Here is an 18,554-nt window from a genome sequence, read left to right on the forward strand (position 1 = left end):
CCACAGTCAGCCAAGAGATGAGGTCAGCAGAGGAGGTGGAGGAAGATGCTAGTGACGACGATGTCAGGTTGCGCCTTCCTGGACAGAGACGTAGTACTGGAAGCACGTCAACAACTGCATCCTCAAACACAACTCTGCCTCTCACCACAAGTCGTGGTGGCTCTTCAGGTCGCATGGGTGCTAAGCCTTGCATAGCCTGGGCATTTTTTCAGATCGATAAAGATGACCCAACTCGTGTTATCTGTAACATTTGTCAGCAAAAGCTAAGTAGAGGCCAAAAAATACATAGTTTGAGTACTTCATGCATGAACCGGCACATGGACATGAAGCATAAGTTGCAGTGGGAAGCTCAGTGTGCTACAATGCGGCCTAGCCGGCCGGGCCAACCACCGTCTGCCATATCTTGTGCATCCGCGGCCTCTTCATCCTCTGTGACTGGGGGGACAGCAGTCACACCTGTTTTGGGGCGCAGACCTGCCACCTCTTTACCCGCAACAGCCAGCGTGATTGGCAGGTCATCATTTTCTTTGGAGGTGGTAACACCAGCTGGTGTTGAGCGCTGTCCGACATCGATAGCACCACCTTTGGATCAAGGCAACCTAACATGTCCGCTTGCATCTTCCTCACAGACCGGCAGTTTGCCGGGGACACCCTTATCAACCCCGTCTAAGTACAATAGCCAGCCCTCGGTCCCTCAGATGTGGACAAGTAAAAGACCATTTCCTCCTAGCCATGAGAAAGCTAAGAGGTTGAATTTCACCATCTGCAAGCTCTTGGCTACAGAAATGCTGCCTTTCCGCCTGGTGGACACAGAGGATTTTCGAGACCTTATGTCCGTCGCAGTGCCCCAGTACCAGATGCCCAGTCGGCACTACTTCTCAAAGAAAGGTGTGCCTGCGCTCCACCAGCATGTCGCACACAACATCACCGCTTCTTTGAGAAACTCTGTGTGTGACAGGGTGCATTTCACCACAGACACTTGGACGAGTAGGCATGGACAGGGGCGTTACATGTCGCTGACTGGGCACTGGGTAACTATGGTGACAGCAGGACAAGGGGCTGCTGTCCAAGTCTTGCCGTCCCCACGAGTTGTGCGTCAATCCTCTTTATGTCAAAGTTCCTCCACTGCTTCTGCCTCCTCAACCTCCTCTCGGTCTTCCACCTGCACCCAAAGCCTGTCTGGTCATGCCACAAGCTTTCTAACTGCGCAGAAGGGATCCTGCACACCTCTTTACTATGCTGGCAGTAGGGCTCAACGTCATCAGGCGGTTTTTACTTTGAAATGTCTGGGAAATGTGAGTCACACAGCTGAGGAGTTGTGGTCAGCTCTGGAGAACCAATTTCATGAATGGTTGTCTCCACTGGACCTGAAACCAGGGAAGGCCATGTGCGACAATGCTGCAAACCTGGGTGCGGCCCTTCGCCGGGGCAATGTCACACACGTGCCTTGTATGGCTCACGTGTTGAACCTGGTTGTCCAGCAATTTTTAGCCCACTATCCCAGACTAGATGGCCTTCTGCAGAGGGCACGGTCGCTGTGTGCTCACTTCCGCCGTTCGCATCCCGCAGCTCAGCGACTTACATCTCTACAGAAGTCGTTGGGCCTGCCACTTCACCGGCTAAAATGCGATGTGCCTACCCGGTGGAATTCAACTCTGCACATGTTGCAGCGACTGTGGCAGCACCGACAAGCCCTGGTGCAATACGTTCTGACGTATAGCCTGGGCCAACGAGATTCAGAGGTGGGGCAAATCACGCTGGAGGAGTGGTCTCAGATCAGGGACCTATGCACCCTTCTGCACAGTTTTGAAATGGCGACGAAGATGTTTAGTGCTGACGATGCCATTATCAGCATGACTATTCCGGTGATTTACATGCTGGAGCACATGTTAAACAGAATTCGGAGTCAGGTGGTGGCACAAGAGGAGGTGGAGGAAGTAGAGGAGGAGGAGTTGTATGCGGAAGGGCTAACATCTGCAAGGTCCAGACGGTCGGCAGCACCAAGGCGGCAGGCATGTGAGGGTGGGGGAGATGGTTTTACCAGGGCGCATGGTAGCAGCCAAACTAGTGAGGAAGGTGCAGGAGCCCAGGAAGAAGTGGAGGACGAACTGATGGAAGACTCATCAGATGAGGGAGACCTTGATCACATTTCTGTTGTGCGAGGTTGGGGGGAGAGGACAGAGGAAGGAAGCATGATTGTTACCTCGCCACCAACACAACAGGGACTTGGTGCTCCTGGATGCGCAACACACATGAGTGCCTTCTTGCTGCACTACCTGCAACATGACCCTCGAATTGTGAGAATTAGAAATAATCCTGACTACTGGGTTGCCACACTGTTAGATCCCCGGTACAAAAGTAAATTTGCAGAAATTATTCCTGCCATAGAAAGGGATGCACGCATGCAGGAGTATCAGCAGAGACTGTTGCAGAATCTTACATGTGCTTTTCCACAAAATACCAGTGGTGCACGTAGTGAATCTCACAGTTCCAACTTGCCAACCGTGGGACCGTCAAGTGTTCAGCACTCAAACCGTAACAGAACCACAGTATCTGCTGGTAACATCAATTTTGCGGAATCATTTCACCACTTTTTTAGCCCATCCTTTGCAAGGCCACAGGAGACAAGAAGTCTGACACATAGTCAACGCCTAGAGACGATGGTACAGGAGTATCTCCAAGTAAACATTGAAGCCACGACTGTGTCACTGGACCCTTGCTCTTTTTGGGCTTCCAATCTGGATAAATGGCCGGAGCTAGCCACTTACGCCTTGGAGATCTTGTCATGCCCCGCAGCCAGCGTTCTGTCTGAACGTGTGTTCAGCGCTGCTGGTGGTGTGCTGACAGATAAGCGCACGCGGCTCTCCACTGATAATGTAGACAGAGTCACGTTCATAAAGATGAACAAATCATGGATCCGAAACGACTTTTCTACCCCTGTGTCATCCTGGGGAGAGTAAAAGCTTGATGATTGGTTAAAATCACCCTACCAACCGTTTTAAGCTTTCAAATTACTAATCATGTTTATCTGTATCTTGACTGGAAAATAATTTGGGCTTTGTAGCAGTGTGCAGCACTGATCCTATTAGGCCATCTATAATAAGCTCCACCAGATTTAAAATTAAAAATAATTTCTAGCTGCATCTAGCCCGGAAAATAATTTTGGGGCTCCGAGATGCGCAAGACACATAAGTGCCTTCTTGCTGCACTACCTGCAGCATGACCCTCATATTGTCAGAATTCGAAGTAATCATGACTACTGGGTTGCCACACTCTTAGATCCCCCAAACTTTTTGATCAACCTTTTCATTTTAATAAAGACCAAAAAAATGGTCATTTTTGAAATTATAAGCATTAGCAGGTTGTTAAAAACTGAAATCAAACAGTTTTCAACTCAAAACTTTATTGTAGGTGATGTTACATTTTCACATAGGACCCCTTGTTCGAAAGGAGCTTCTGAACTCTCTCGTCCATTGAATTTGTCAGGTTTTGGATGGTTTCTTCTTCAATTGTTTTGCATGAGGACAGAATACCCTCCCAGAGCTGTTGCTTAGATGTGAACTGCCTCCCGCCATCATAGACACTCCTTTTAATGATGCTCCAAAGGTTCTGAATGGGGTAGAGGTCAGGGGAGCATGGGGGTCACACCATAAGTTTGTCCCCTTTTATGCCCATATCAGCCAGAGATGCAGATGTTTTATGTGCAGCATGAGATGGTGCATTATCATGCAGAAAAATGATCTTGCTGTGAAATACACGGTTCTTCTTCTTGAACCATGGCAGGAAGTGCTGTTTGAGAAAATCCACATACATTATGGAGTTCATCTTTAGCGCCTTCAGGGATCCTAAAGGGGCCGACAATCTCTCTCCCCATGATTCCAGCCCAAAACATTACTCCACCTCCTCCTTGTTGGCGCTGTAGCCGTGTTTGCGTGGGGTGTCCATCAACCAGCCATCCTCCACTCCATCCATCTGGACCATCGAGCGCTGCACGGCACTCATCCGTGAACAAAACAGTTTTGAAATCAGTCTTCATGTAATGTTTGGCCCACTGGAGCCGTTTCTGCTTGTGTGAAGTGGATAGAGGAGGTCGACAGGATGGCGTATGCACAGCTGCAAACCTCTGAAGGACCCTGCATCTTGTTGTTCGGGGGACGTTGGAGGCACCAGCAGCTTCAAAAACTTGTCTGCTGCTATGACAAGGCTTTCTTGCCGCTGCTCTTTTAACCTGACGTAATTGCCTGTAGGAAAGAGTCCTCAATTTGCCCTTATCAGCACGCACACGTGTGTACTGTGAATCAGCTACATACTTCTTGATTGCCAAGACACTTCATCCTGATCATCGCACAATGTTGATTGTAGTCATGCCTTGACCTAAACACTCCACAATTTGTTGCTTCTCAGCAGCCGACACATCCTTTTTCTTTCCCATTTTGGCAGAAAATGTAGGCTGCTTAATAATGTGAGAGAGCCTTCTTAAGTAGTCTTGCCTTTCATTGGACACACCTGCCAAACTAATTAGCACAGGTGTCTGCAATTGCTTACAGTGATATAAAGAGCCCTGACACACATCACCATCAATGAGTTTAACTGACAAACAAACAAATTCTTCCCTTATCACTCCTAAACACTTTTTGCATAATAATTTGGAACGCAGTGTACATGTGCTTTTCCACAAAACACCAGTGGTTCACGTAGTGAATCTTACAGTTCTAACTTGCCAACCGTGGTCTGTATGGAATTGTTCAATAAAGGGCCCAAAATTAAGATAACATAGATGGGAGAGGTCTCTATGAATAGGAATTCCTAAGTATTTGATACCCTGTGAGGGCCAGGCAAAGGGAAAGTTGGACTGGATGGAATCCTATATGGATTTGGGGAGGGAGACATCGAGGGCCTCAGACTTCGCTGCATTGATTTTAAAATTTTACCATGTAACAAAGTGATCTATTTCAGCCATAACAGCATGGATGGATATATGTGATTGAGTGATATATACTAGGACATCATCAGCAAATAGAGAGCACTTGTACTCGGTGCCTCCCACCTCAATCCACCTAATATTGGGGTTATGGCGAATTGATGAGAGCAGGTGCTCCGTCACTAGGATGTATAAGAGAGGGGACAGAGGACATCCCTGCCTTGTCCCATTGGTGATTGTGAAAGGTGATGAAAATGTTCTGACGCACCCCCTGGGCCTTGGGACACCCGGAGCCGGACCCTTTTTGGTGGATGCTGGTGGTTGTAGTCTTCGTGGCGGCGACCCGGTTCCGTGGCTCAGGGCGGTCAAACCAGTGGCGGAACTATTTATGTGGTTTTGATGTTTAAATGTCCGACTACGCCACCCGTGGATTGCGGTCAGAGTGAACCGCCGCTACAGGGCAGACCGCTGAGGCTGGTGTTGTGGGTGCAGCAGAGCGTAGCATAACTCCCCACGGGAGGAGTATAGCCTCAGGGCAGTGTATGCGGAGGATGGGGGTGATGGTGCAGGGCAGCAGCAGTAACGACACGGAGTCAGTGATGCAGTCCAGGGCCTTTACTCACAGTTCTTATTATCCAGACCACGTCTGCAGGTAACGGCTGCCCACGTCGTACTGTGCTCACCAGGTGAGGGGCTCAGACAACTCCCAGATAACTTTGGAGCGCTTCACAGGACCCCCTTTGTGTGTCCTTTGTCTGGCCTTTCTTACCAACACTTCTGTCCGGCTGCCTCGGGCCTCCTCTTGGTAAACTTGGCGCCAGTTTCCCTGACCCTATGTGGTGCCTTCCTAGCGGGTGTAGCGAGGGGCTGCGCCACATAAAATGTCAGAGCCTCCGGTTTCTAGCTGAGGGTCGTTTCCTGCCTCCACTAGTTCGGGGACCGGTCTCCCCCTTTGGCCTGACCCCTCCACGCAGGTGGATTCGGGCGTGCGGTGGCGACTCGCCCGTCCGCACCCCTGGGATCCCTTCATTCCTCGTTCCTGAAGCCTTCTCCGCTCCTCTTCCTTCCTTCTCCCTCTTCCAGGCCTGGGCCTCTGTTACTAGGCCCGCCTCCGGAGCAGAGCTCATGCAGAGCCCCTGCTCCCTGCCACTTCTGCTCAGACTTCTCTGCACTGAACTAAGATGGTGCCCACCTTTTATACTCCCTTCTCAATGCACCCAGGAACTGCTTCCTCCCTGCTCCTGCACTACAGGGTTCCCCTTCCTCAGTGTTCCCTCCCCCCACTCCAGCCAGGGACAGGGACTGTCGTGCCCATCTCAGGGGCATATTGGTCGCCCTGCCCCACGGCAATGTGGTGTAATGCATGCAGGTGTCGGGTCCTGATCCACACTCCATCCTTACCTGAGAGTGAGATATCACACCTCTGGGTGAGGTGCAATACGTCTGTAGCAACCGAGCCCTCAGGGTGCTACAGTTCCATTTATCTTCAGCCTAGGTGACGTATTGCGATACAGGGCCGTGATTTTGGCTATAAAAGGGTCCCCTAGACCCCTACCCCAAGCTTTTTAAGAGAATCATATATGGCGTGCCAGGAGACTCTATGGAATGCTTTCTCAGCATCCAACGAGAGTATCTAATTACAAATTTTTAACTGCATCTAGCCCAGGAAATACTTTGTGCCTAGTAGCAGTGTCTGCTAGTCAGCGGATTATCCCGGCTGTTAAGCAAGCTACACCACCTGTAGTTTAGACACTTAATTTTTTCAAAGGAAATGCTTCGGGACCATGGGATACTTAGTGAAGAGCATCAGGAGGCACCCCAAGGCATAGGGGCTGGGACTGGCAGTAGGATGCCTTGCGGTGGACAGCCGAGCTCGATCCTTATAAAAGCTTTTTAACTGCAGCAGCTTTAGTGGACGCTACTGGAGCTGGAATTACCGTGGCTGCTGGCATGAGACTTGCCCTCCAATAGATCCTTGTAAATGGATTTAAAGTGTATTCATTCAAATTAGAGAGACAATTTAAATTAAAAAGCTTAGAGCTGCCTCCACCACAGGGGGGCTCGCTCGACCCACCAGCGGACAGGCACCAGTATTGGGAGAGGGGGGCTGGCCGTCAGGGTTCACCGCGGCTCTGGCACAAACCCGGCGACACGGAGGTGGCACGGGCAGGAGCGGACTGGCCGTGTCGGCTTCTCACTTTTTGGATTTTAGAAGGGCATGACATGCCTATATCTGTGTCTCCCCCTCCTTTTACTCCTCCACCTCTTTTATTTTCGCATGACTATATGTACTTGTCACTTTTCCATGTGTTAGTTATGTCTTCTGAGCAGTTTGTCAGCTTTTGGACACCTTTGAAGGTGTTTTCTATGTGTTTCTATGTGTTTTTGTTTGCCTGCCATTGGTTTTAACGGTGTTCGAAGGTGTTCGACGAACAGTTCGACGAACAGTTCGGCGAACACACGGGTGTTCGACGAACCGAACCGAACTCGAACACTACGGGGGTGGCTCAACACTACTCGTAACCTTGAGATTATTGATATAAATATCAACAATTTTAGTTCTCAAGTCTTCATACAGTTCTTTTCTCCTGTTTCTGTTCACACACAATGCAAAGATTAAGTCAACTTCTCCCCTTTTTATCTGGTTTCAGGTGTGATTTTCATATTGCCCACACCTGTTACTTGTCACATGTGAGTTTGAATGAGCATCACATGCTTGAAACAAAGTTGTTTACCCACAATTTTGTCCGGCCCATTTTAGGGGTTTTGTGTGAAATGAAGTCCAATTTTTTTTGTGTTGTTCCAATACATACAGTACAAAGGAAATAAACATGTGTATAACAAAACATGTGTAATTGCAATAATTTTCTGTGAGAAATACTTCATTTTCAGGAGCAATTTCAAGGGTGCCAACTCTTTCGGTGATGACTGAATATAAAGAAATATGAAAAAGGCTTATCCGGTATTAGAGAAAAAGAGTACTCTCTTTTTTTTTGCAAGAACTGTTTGACCCTCATCCATGGGTTGTGTCTGGTATCACAGCTTAACCCAAAACTGAGGACAGAACTGAGATCCAATACCGGATGGAGGTCATGAACAAAAATTGCACTGTATATGGAATAGAATCATACTTTACATACTTGCCGACTTATTATCAGTTTTCCACAAGATCGGTTGAATTTTTTTCCCTAACTACAGCCCAATCAAAGCCCTGAGTGCACATTTGAATGTTAGTGCTTCAATGTAGCATCCGAGTATTACGCATAATAAACCTGTTGGAAATGATGCTTTCGGGAGGTTTCAAGAGGTTTGGTGTTCAACCCCAAAATTTGTCGAATTGTACCGAAGTCTGGGAGGTCTCCTTTTATGTGGGAGCCTTATTGACATTTCAGGTGAGTTGGCAAGTCACTATGTGAAGATTATAAAAGTGTTCCAAATGAAAGGCATTTTACATGGTAAGGATTAGGCTAGGACCACACGGTGACATGTGTCGTGGGACACTGAAATCGCAGTGATACATTGCGACATTGGATGTAATGATTTTCTATGGTGTCATGTTGTGATCTGTGATATACTACAACACAGAGCCGAATGTTTCCAAATGTGTTGGCTTTTCTGTTGCGTGTCACAAGTCACACATGGACACAGTTACCATAGACTTCAAGGCACATCGCACGTGACATGTGACTTGTCTGCAACTTGGCTGTTTTCCCTTAAGCAAATTCAGAGGTTTAAAATAGTTGTGGGACAGCAAGTCGCAGACAAGCTGCACAGATGTTTTTGGTCTCATAGTTGATGTGTAGAGTCAAGCCAGGTGTGGGAAAGACTTAGTGCAACACACAGGGAAAATGGAAAGGGAGCCCAGACTCTAGGGAAAAGGGGAAGGGGAGACCTCCTAGTCTGGTCTAGTGTCACCCTGTCTCAACTACCGTCCCTATATTATTTCTTCACCAATTGCTGCACGCGTGCCTCGCCCTGACTTTCACTGGCATATGGCTAAGACTAGAGACGAGAGGAGATGAGCACTAGTCGATCTCCACTAAACTCTATAGACAACAAGGGTAGACAAACAGGGGGAAATTGCTTAGCTTTAGACTATTCCAGACAGATGTGCACATGGCCTCAAGCTCCAGAGAGGAAGAAGCACTGGTCTTGCTAAAGACTCACAAGTAGTAATGAATATCGCCGGCACCTCCCTCTCAGACACACCAGGCATACACTCAGGCCAGGGAGCTAATTAGCCAGATGGAGTTAGCTGCTGGGTCCTAGAGACAGCCAGCCTCTAATAAGATGTCTGTAATGCCAAACGTAGAGATCTCCTGCACCCAACTGCAGGGCAACTCTCTGTCACCTCTGACACACCCGTGACAGTATTCCCCCTCTACGAGTGGCCTCCGGACACTCAGGACTGGGTTTCCCAGGAAATGAGGTGTGAAATGAGTGAACCAATCTGGGAGCGTTCACCTCTGACGCTGAAACCTACATCCTCTCCTCTGGACCATAGCCTTTCCAGTGCACCAAGTATTGAAGAGAACAACGTTAGAGATGAGAATCTACAATCCTCGAAATCTGGAACTCCAGATTACCATCAACCATTACTGAGGGCGGTGGTAGAGGCGAGGGCTCAAGAGGTTCCACATATTTTTTAAGTAAGGACCTATGGAACACATTGTGGACTTTAAGGGCTTGAGGAAATTCAAGACGAAACGCTGCTGGGTTAATGACGGTGGTTATTTTACAAATAAACCTAGGTCCCAGCTTCCAAGAAGGAACCTTCAATCTTATATTCCTGGTAGACAACCACACAAAGTCATTCACATTCAGGTCTGGACCTGGCAAGCGTTTTCGGTCAGCCATACGTTTATACCTGTCTCCCATGATCTTTAAATTACTCAGCACTCCCTGCCATACCTAGGAGAGCGATGAAGCAAACCGCTCCTCCTCCGGAACTCCTGAAGCTCCTCCCCCACTAAAGGTACCAAACTGTGGGTGATAACCGTATGTACCGAAGAACGGTGACCTGCCAGTGGATTATTAATGGCAAATTCTGCCAGTGGTAGGTAGGATGCCCAATCCTCCTGATTTTTGGAAACGAAAGACCTGAGGTAGGTCTCCAAATTCTGATTGACACGCTCGATCTGTCCATTCGACTGAGGGTGGAAGGCAGAGGAAAAGGACAGCTGCACCCCCAGTTGAGAACAGAATGTCTTCCAGAACTTGGAAACATACTGGGTCCCCCGATCTGACACCACATCGGAGAGAACCCCGTGAAGCTTCACAATCTCATTTATGAACACCTGAGCAAGTGTCTTGGCATTTGGAAGTGCAGGTAATGCGACAAAATGAACTATTTTACTGAACCTATCTACTACCACCAAAACCACTGTTTTGCCTGCAGAGACCGGTAGGTCAGTAATAAAATCCATGGACAAGTGTGTCCATGGCCTACTAGGGATAGGTAGCAGAAGAAGAGTACCAGATGGATGGGTATGTGAAACCTTAGAACGTGCGCAAATACTACAAGCAGCTAAGTGTTCAATTACATCCCAATGCAACCCCAGCCACCAAAAATGACAAGAGAGGAGGTCCCCGGTTGCCTTACCACCTGGATGCCCAGCAAGCACAGAGTTATGATGTTCCTTAATTACTTTGCAGCGCAGGTTAGATGGTACAAATAACTTTCCTGAAGGGCAGGAGGCAGGGGCGTCCCCCTGTGCCTCCAACACTTCACCCTCCAGTTCAGGATAAAGTGCCAAAATGACTACCCCTTTCTGTAATATTGGTATATTTTTGACCCCTGGACAAAAAGTGACAACACAATTGAACCTAGTAAAAAACAGGGACCATCTGACTTGCCTATGGTTGAGACGTTTAGCTGACTGGAGATATGACAGGTTCTTATGGTCAGTAATAATAGTAATAGGATGGACAGCCCCCTCCAACCAATGTCGCCATTACTCGAACGCCAATTTGATCGCCAAAACTTCCTTATTACCCACGTCATAATTTATCTCAGCCGAAGACAATTTTTTAGAAAAGAAGGCGCATGGATGCCATTTACTAGGGGACGAACCCAGCCCCAACCCCAACATCCGACTCATCAACCTTCACAATAAAGGGTTGAGAAACATTGGGTTGACTGAGCATAAGTGCAGTGGCAAAATGATTCTTTAAGGAAGAAAAAGCCTGGAGTGAAACATCCGACCATTTGGAAAAATCAGACCCCTTCTTAGTCATGTCAGTAAGGGGTTTCACAATAACTAATAGTAATTTCCGGTAAAAATTAGTAAAGCCCAGAAAACATTGTAGAGCCTTCAGGTCCTTGGGACATTCCCAGTCAAGAACTGCACGGATCTTCTCCGGATCATTCTGAAAACCCGAAGATGAAAAGTACCCCAAAAACTGCACCTCCTGAACAGCAAAAACACATTTTTCTAGTTTGGCATAAAGTTTGTTATCCCTTAATATCTGGAGCACCTGCTTAACATGCCCCCGATGAGTCTCAAAATCAGGTGAGTAAACCAAAATATCGTCCAGATAGACAACCACAAACCTCCCCACCAAATGATGGAAAATATGATTTATGGAATGCTGGAATGCCGCAGGTGCATTGGTCAAACCAAAAGGTATAACCAGACTCTCGAAATGTCCTTCCGGGGTATTGAATGCTGCTTTCCATTCATCCCCTTCTCTGATTCTATCCAGGTTATAGGCTCCCCTTAAATCCAACTTGGAGAATACCTTAGCTCCCACAACCTGGCTGAACAAATCAAGAATCCGAGGAAGAGGGTATGGAACACGGATGGTAATTTGATTTAATTCCCAGAAATATAAACAGGGACGTAGGCTGCCATTTTTTTTTCTTCACAAAGAAGAACCCTGTCACCACGGGCGAAGATGAGGGTCTGATATGTCCCTTCTCCAGACTTTCCACAATGAAATCCTTCATGGCATGTCTCTCAGGGCCAGAAAGATTATACAGTCTGGACTTCGGTAGTTTAGCTTCGGGGGTCAGGTTAATAGGACAGTCATAAGCTCAATGACGAGGCAAATCCTGACACCCCCTCTCAGAAAAAACGTCCTCAAAACCAGACAAAAAATCAGGTAATATTTCCGCAGAGACTGTAGCAAGGGAAATATCTAAACAGTTATCATGGCAGTAATCTCCACATTCAATAATCTCCCCGGCTTGCCAATCCACCATTGGATTATGTCTAACAAGCCAAGGGATACCCAAGACAATTGGTGTGGAAAGATTGTCCAGGACATAGCAAGGGATTATTTCACAATGAGCTAACCCCACCCTCTGTTTTACATTATGTGCAATCTGAGTAAATGATTTATGTACAAGTAGCGCCGAGTCGATGGCAAAAATAGAAATAGGTTTATCAAGACCATGAGTTTTGAAACCTCAGCATCCACCATGCTGACTCCGGCTCCACTGTCAACAAACACAGAATTTTTTTCGGTTTTGCTCTCTAGCACCACCTCTGCTGTCATGACAAAGGGGGAACTTCAGTTTGGCCACAAATACACTCCTTGTTTATCCAACTCCAAACTACCAAGAGTTAATCGAATCTCCTTTTGTTTAGGAATTGAAGGACAGGTCCCAACAATGTTCCTTTTTCCCACAAAAAACACATACTCCTTTTTCTTACGAATCTCTGGGGAGATGCATGATGCAGAGATACCCCCTAACTGCATGGGTTCTTCCACCTCCCCCAGTACTAGTTCACCACAAGACCGCTCCCCTGGCAGATGCACACAACCCCGACAAGAAGGCCCCGGAGAAGATGGTCTCACCCGTCTATCCCAAAGGCGTCTATCAAGACATATGGCCAAAGACATGGCAGCCTCCAAGGACTGAGGGGTTTCATATACTGCTAAGGCGTCTTTCAACCTTTCAGTAAGCCCCTTACAAAGTTGACTTCTAAAGACTGATTCATTCCATTTGGAATCCATTGCCCATCTACGGAATTCCAAACTGTACGTTTCCACTGACTGATTCCCCTGCTGAAGGCGACATAGCTTAGACTCAGCCAAGGCGACTCAGTCAGGGTTATCAAAGATGAGGGCCAGAGCCCCAAAAAAACCTCCACAGGCTGGAGACAAACCAAGTCCTGCGGTAGCGAAAACGCCCATGACTGAGGATCTCCCTGCTATAGAGAGATCACAATATCAACCCTCTGCTCCTCATTACCGGAGAAGTAAGGACGAAGTTTAAAGTACAATTTGCATGCCTCCTTAAATACAAAAAACTTGTCGCTTTCTTCTGAAAACCTGTCCGGAAGGGCAACCTTGGGTTCAGGCTGGACCTGTGACGCTGAGTCACTTTTCATGGCCAGGCCGTGGTCCATGAGTCGGGATAGTCAAAGAGTCTGAAGTCAAAGCCCGGAGGGTATGTCATAAACAGAGGGAAGAGGCTAAGGCGTAGTCAGGTAACGTTCCGTAGGTCAGAATACCAGGAGGAAAGCAGATCAGAGCACAAGGGGTTAAACAGACGGATAGTCAGAACAAGATCCAAGGTCAGGCAACAGAAGATCAATAAACAGAACTCAAGACACAGAGACCAAACCACACAATAGATGAATGTATGTCTGGCAGAGATCTGGGGGAAACAACTCAGTTAAGTAGCCAGGCATTCAACTGGAATAATGAACACCTGAAGATAGCCAGTGCCTCCCAATCTAAGGTTGGACAGCCGAGCTGTCAATCACCATACTGAGAGCTATTGCACGCTCCTGTACCAGATTGGATGTGACGCGCCCAGGGGATGGGGACGACTCGGAGCCCGGGCCTTGTTGTTGCCTGACCTTTGGCGATGTCGCGGTGGTCGGCTCCCGGGCCCGTACCCTGGGGTCACTCTTAAAAGCAAGGGAAGAAGGAATGGGGAAAAAGGAGTATAGGAAAGGGGAAATTGTTCGTGATGCCACCCGTGGTGTCTGGTGAGGATCACCAGCGCTGGTACAGTCCTCTGAGGCAGGTGGTCAGGCAGCTTAGTTGGTGCGGCTCCCCACAAGTGGAGCGGGGCCTCAAGGCAGCGTAGAAGAATGGATGCAGGATAGAGCATTGGCGGGTGCAGTGCCGCGGAGAAAAGAACAGACAGAGGCAATATTTGAAGTCATCCACGTCTTTACTCACGGTGGTGCTTTCTGAGCTCAGAGCTTCTCTCTGCTGTCACACGGCGAGCTGCGGCCGCCAGGGTGGGGTTCAGCACACTCCAGGTAGTTCAGGAGCGCTTGACAGGACCCCCGCTCTAAAGTGTTCCTCTCCTGGTGAACTTCTCCCGTCTTGTGTCCCCCACTGTGTCCCGCACGGGTACTGCGATGTCCTTGATGGATAGCGTGGGTGCCCTTCTTGGTGACTGGTGGTGAGAACATGGCGTAAGGCCGGGTCCCTCTGGATAAACTCAGATTAGGACATACAGGTGGCGATTCCGCTCCGTCTGTATCCCCCTGGGATCCACATAAGCCTCTGGACTTTTCCGACAGAGACGTGAAGTGCAAACTCAGATAATCGGGGATCGGTACCCCCTTTTGCGGCAGGGTCTCTCTGGCAGGGCCAGAATAAGGTATGCAGGTGGCGACTTCCTCTCCGTCCAAACCCCCTGAGATCCTTTTGCCTGTGGACCCTAACTCTTCTGCTCCCCTCCTGGGCCTTCTTGGTTGGACTCTGACCGGGGACAGAGCCGGTTATAACTCTGCCCCAATCCCCCGTCTCGAGGCCTGAGACCGGGAACCGTGGACCCTGAGGCGGCTGCAGCCTTGTGCTGACCTGCCGTCCCAAAGACCCACGACTAAAGACTCGGTTATTAAAATGGCCTCCAGTTATATATGATTCTATTAAGTGCTAAAGTAAAGTGCTTCCTCCACCCTCACTCACTACATGGTTCCCGCTAACTTTGGTTCCCCCCAACTCCTCCATTCAGAACTAGGGCAGCACTATGGTGCTTTTAGGCCCCCTTCAGAACTGGAGTGGTGTAGTGTTGAGTGTGTGGTTGGGGTCTTGTGTGGTGCTCCATCCTTACCTTGGAGAGGAGATACCACACCTCATTCTGAGGTGCAGTACCCCTGTGGCGACTGAACCCTCAGGGGTGCCACAGATGGTCGAGCTGTCAATCACAGTACCGACAGCTTCAGTACGCCCCTGTACAAGATTGGACAGCTGAGCTGTCAGTAACTGCATCCCAGACACAGTGAGGGATGGAACCGTGACAGGACCGGCCTACATGCAGAGACCCCCACATTGGCGACCTGTAACCGCTGATGCTGCTGCTGAACCTCACAGCAGAGGTCATTTACCTCCAGAGACAGATGTTGGAACTGCTCTGCGAGCTCTGCAACTGAACCCATACCAAGAGAGAAAGGAGAGAAAAAAAAGGTCCACGCCCAAAAACACACAGAGAAAAAAACAACAAAATGTCAGTTGTTTTTTTTCCTTTTCAAAACGTGCACCCGTCCTGTCTGAACCTGTACCTGCGTTATCTACCAGTGATCCAGAACTTGTCTCTCCTAAACCCCGAGTCTGTCCCGACTGATCATCCTCTTCTGTCCATGCCCTATCCTGTTGTGTCTGAACCAGCTCCGATATCTGTTCAACCAGTTATCTGAATCCTGTCCAGCCTGTGACTCCAAGTCTGTGTCCGCAACTGTTATCCTGACTTTTGGGCTCAGCTGCCACAGTACTGGGAACTGCCCTGAAGTGGTACCTGGCAGATACCTGCAGCTCAAGGCTAACTCCACCATCAGGGGCTCTTGTGAAAACCAGGTAGCTGCTTAGCCACCACGCCTCTCCAGAGTAAGCCCAGTCCGTGGCACAGTGGGTCCACGATCCACCAGAATGACACCATTACTGAGATATAATTGTATCTGTATCAACTGCTATATCCTATATTGATGGAAAGAGGGAGGAGCTAGAGGAAGAGCTCCTCCCTCTTCCTCCAGCTCATATCAAATAGAATCTCTTCAGTAGCAGCTGCCATCTCCTATCTCAGTAATGGGAAAGTCTGTGTTCACTGAATACAGATTATAACTCAGCCTTGAGAATTTTGATAATCACTGATAAATTATAAAGTTGCTTATCTTCATGTGTACTCTTGATTTATGAAATAAATATTAAAACGACGGTTAGTATTCAAGGTCTATTTACATAGACCGATCAGCAGCAAGACAGGCAGACCAATGCACCCTGAGCAATCTATACTAAATTGCTCAGTGCACATAGGCTGCCACTGTTCTCGGCAGTGCGAGTCCTCTTTACAAAGGATGATGCACCGCAAGAAATGATGATCTTGTACTCTTGTGTGCAAAAGATCATTTCAGCCAATTTAATGAGCTTTTTTCACGTTCGTAAGGTGACCGGCAGCCTGTTTACATGGCAAGATAATCATGAAACGAGAGTTTTTAACTCCGCTCGTTCAAAATTATCTTGCAGTGTAAATGCAGGTTCACACGACAGAATAAAAAATTGTTCAGAGTTTCATCCAGAAAACTGGGACAATTTTGTTCTCACTTGTCATCCGTGTGCAGTCCATATATGATCAGTTTATAGCACCATTTACAGTTTCCTATGTAACAGAATTGCAATGTTTGTGTAAAAATTGGATGCTTTACTGTGGTTCTCTGCGGCATCTGATTTATTTTCTCACACCCATAGACTTGAATGGGTGAGTCTCATCCGATTTTTGGAGGAAAATTGTGCGTGCTGCAATTTTTTTTCACATGGAGATTCAGTCAGTGAAAAAAAAAATCGCTCATCTGCTCCATCCCATTGAGCAACATTGGTCCGAGTGCTGTCAGTATTTTCTGTCTGAGTGATATCCGTTAAAAATATCATCGTGTCCACCAGCCCTTACAGAGATAAGTTTGGACAAGTGTAAATAATAGAATGGGACTTCCAGGTTGACCTTCACTGCCTTGCTTAGTGCTTGTCCGACCTTTTACTAATGACCTGAGTAAATCAAAGTAATTCAGTCTAGTTGCTATGAAATTACTGCCTGATAACCCAAGTTGTAGTAGTGTATCCCTAAAAACGTACAAAGCATCTACTTTTAATCTAAAAGAGATTATTAAAAAGATCAAAGGACATGTAATTTTGCCAAAAATTTAATTTCTATGTAAAACAAGATGATGATTTGCATGTAATATTACACAATGGTAATTGTGAGAATAATAGGAACAGTCAGTATGAAATAACTTGTTAGAAACAACAGGTTCTACATGATACTGGTCTCAGTAAGTGCCCTCTTACTTTACATGCAAATTGCCTCTTCAGAGAGAAAGAGGACTTGAACTCTATAGCGCCACCTATTGCATGCCAGAGCCGGTATGTCACTCTCCACAAGAAGAAACATTACCCCTTAGACCTCAGTCCAGAGCCTCTCACCTAGCCAAATCTGTTCTCATACTTTGCACTGACGAGGGCCAACAGCCCGAAACACCGTGTCTGCAAATTGAGATTCTGATTTGGCTTTTATCCTAAGTCATATTGCACGACTCGTTAAAGGGTCAATTGTGACTTGTAGGATCACTGCTTCCAATAGGTGGCACTATAGAATTTAAGTCCTCTTTCTCTCTGAAGAGGCAATTTGCTTATTAAATTTCCCAGAGGAGCATTGCATTGCACGGAGAATAAGCCTCCTTACCTTGGCATGCCAGAGCCGATATGTCACTCTCCACAAGGAGAAACATTACCCCTTAGACTTCTTATTTAGACACCAATCTTTGGATCCACTTTGTAACTTGAGTGCCCATTTATCATATCTATGCACATCTGCCTTTACTCTATATACTGTATGGCACAGGTAGTGTGCCCTGTGGCCAAACACATCAATGCAAAATGTGTTTTGCCGCTCGGTATTTGGCCACTCAGTTCACTAGCGCACAAATTAAAATGTTTAATAAAAATCAGATGTAAAATTCTTGTTTTCTTGTATCCCACTCAGATCTGGTAATGGCAACTAACATAGTGGTGGATGTCAATGTGACTCTGATGGACCTGCAAAGAAAAGAAATGGATCTGATGGCTGCGCTCATCAGCCACAGAGATGCTCTACTAATAGTCTTAAAAGACCCTAACTGTGAAAATTGCGGAGATGCTGCCAGCCTTGTCGAAAATATACAGCTGGATCCGAACCAAAGCCAGGTGAGAAACTCTCTCTGACCTGTGGGAATATGTGATATAATGAAAAGTAAAAAATAGAAATAATCGCAATGAGATAGAAAATAGATAAATAGACTTGAGCAAAAAGATTTGCACGTCCAGCAGCTATGTTTGCAATATAGCTTCTGGACCAGAGCCTTGCAAATCTCCTCCTGCCCACCAACATCCCTGCTGCCTTTTCTGATGAGTATGCCCAGACCAGCGCAATGTCATACATGCGTCATGCCACAACAATGACATTGTGCTGGGTGTACTGATCAGAAGAGGTACCAGGGTTAACAGGGCTCTGGTCTGGTGACGCAGACTATCAACATGGGCCCCCTTGAGACTCCGATCAGGCTCCACCCCAGCTCTGCCTCCACCTCTCGAACCTTCCACAGTCCCACCACCCACTCTTGCAAAAACTCCACTTCTGCACCAATCACACATGAACAGTTCCCATCAAACACCATATCACATACATAGCGATCAG

General features: G+C 47.4%; 1 protein-coding gene across 5 annotated transcripts in view; it reads left to right on the plus strand.

The window, feature by feature from the left end:
• The window catches only part of PROM2 (prominin 2), a 239,050-nt gene that overhangs the window by 91,109 nt on the left and 129,387 nt on the right, over positions 1 to 18,554 (plus strand). For all 5 annotated transcript variants that reach the window (XM_073653665.1, XM_073653664.1, XM_073653667.1 and 2 more), the window contains exon 7: positions 17,865 to 18,064. In XM_073653665.1, the coding sequence (XP_073509766.1) occupies positions 17,865 to 18,064 (200 nt within the window). The remainder of the gene's footprint in view (positions 1 to 17,864; positions 18,065 to 18,554) is intronic.

Source organism: Phyllobates terribilis, unplaced genomic scaffold (assembly GCF_046119375.1).
Source record: "Phyllobates terribilis strain yellow unplaced genomic scaffold, ASM4611937v1 Scaffold_11__3_contigs__length_659146591, whole genome shotgun sequence".
Classification (NCBI taxonomy): Eukaryota; Metazoa; Chordata; class Amphibia; order Anura; family Dendrobatidae; genus Phyllobates; species Phyllobates terribilis.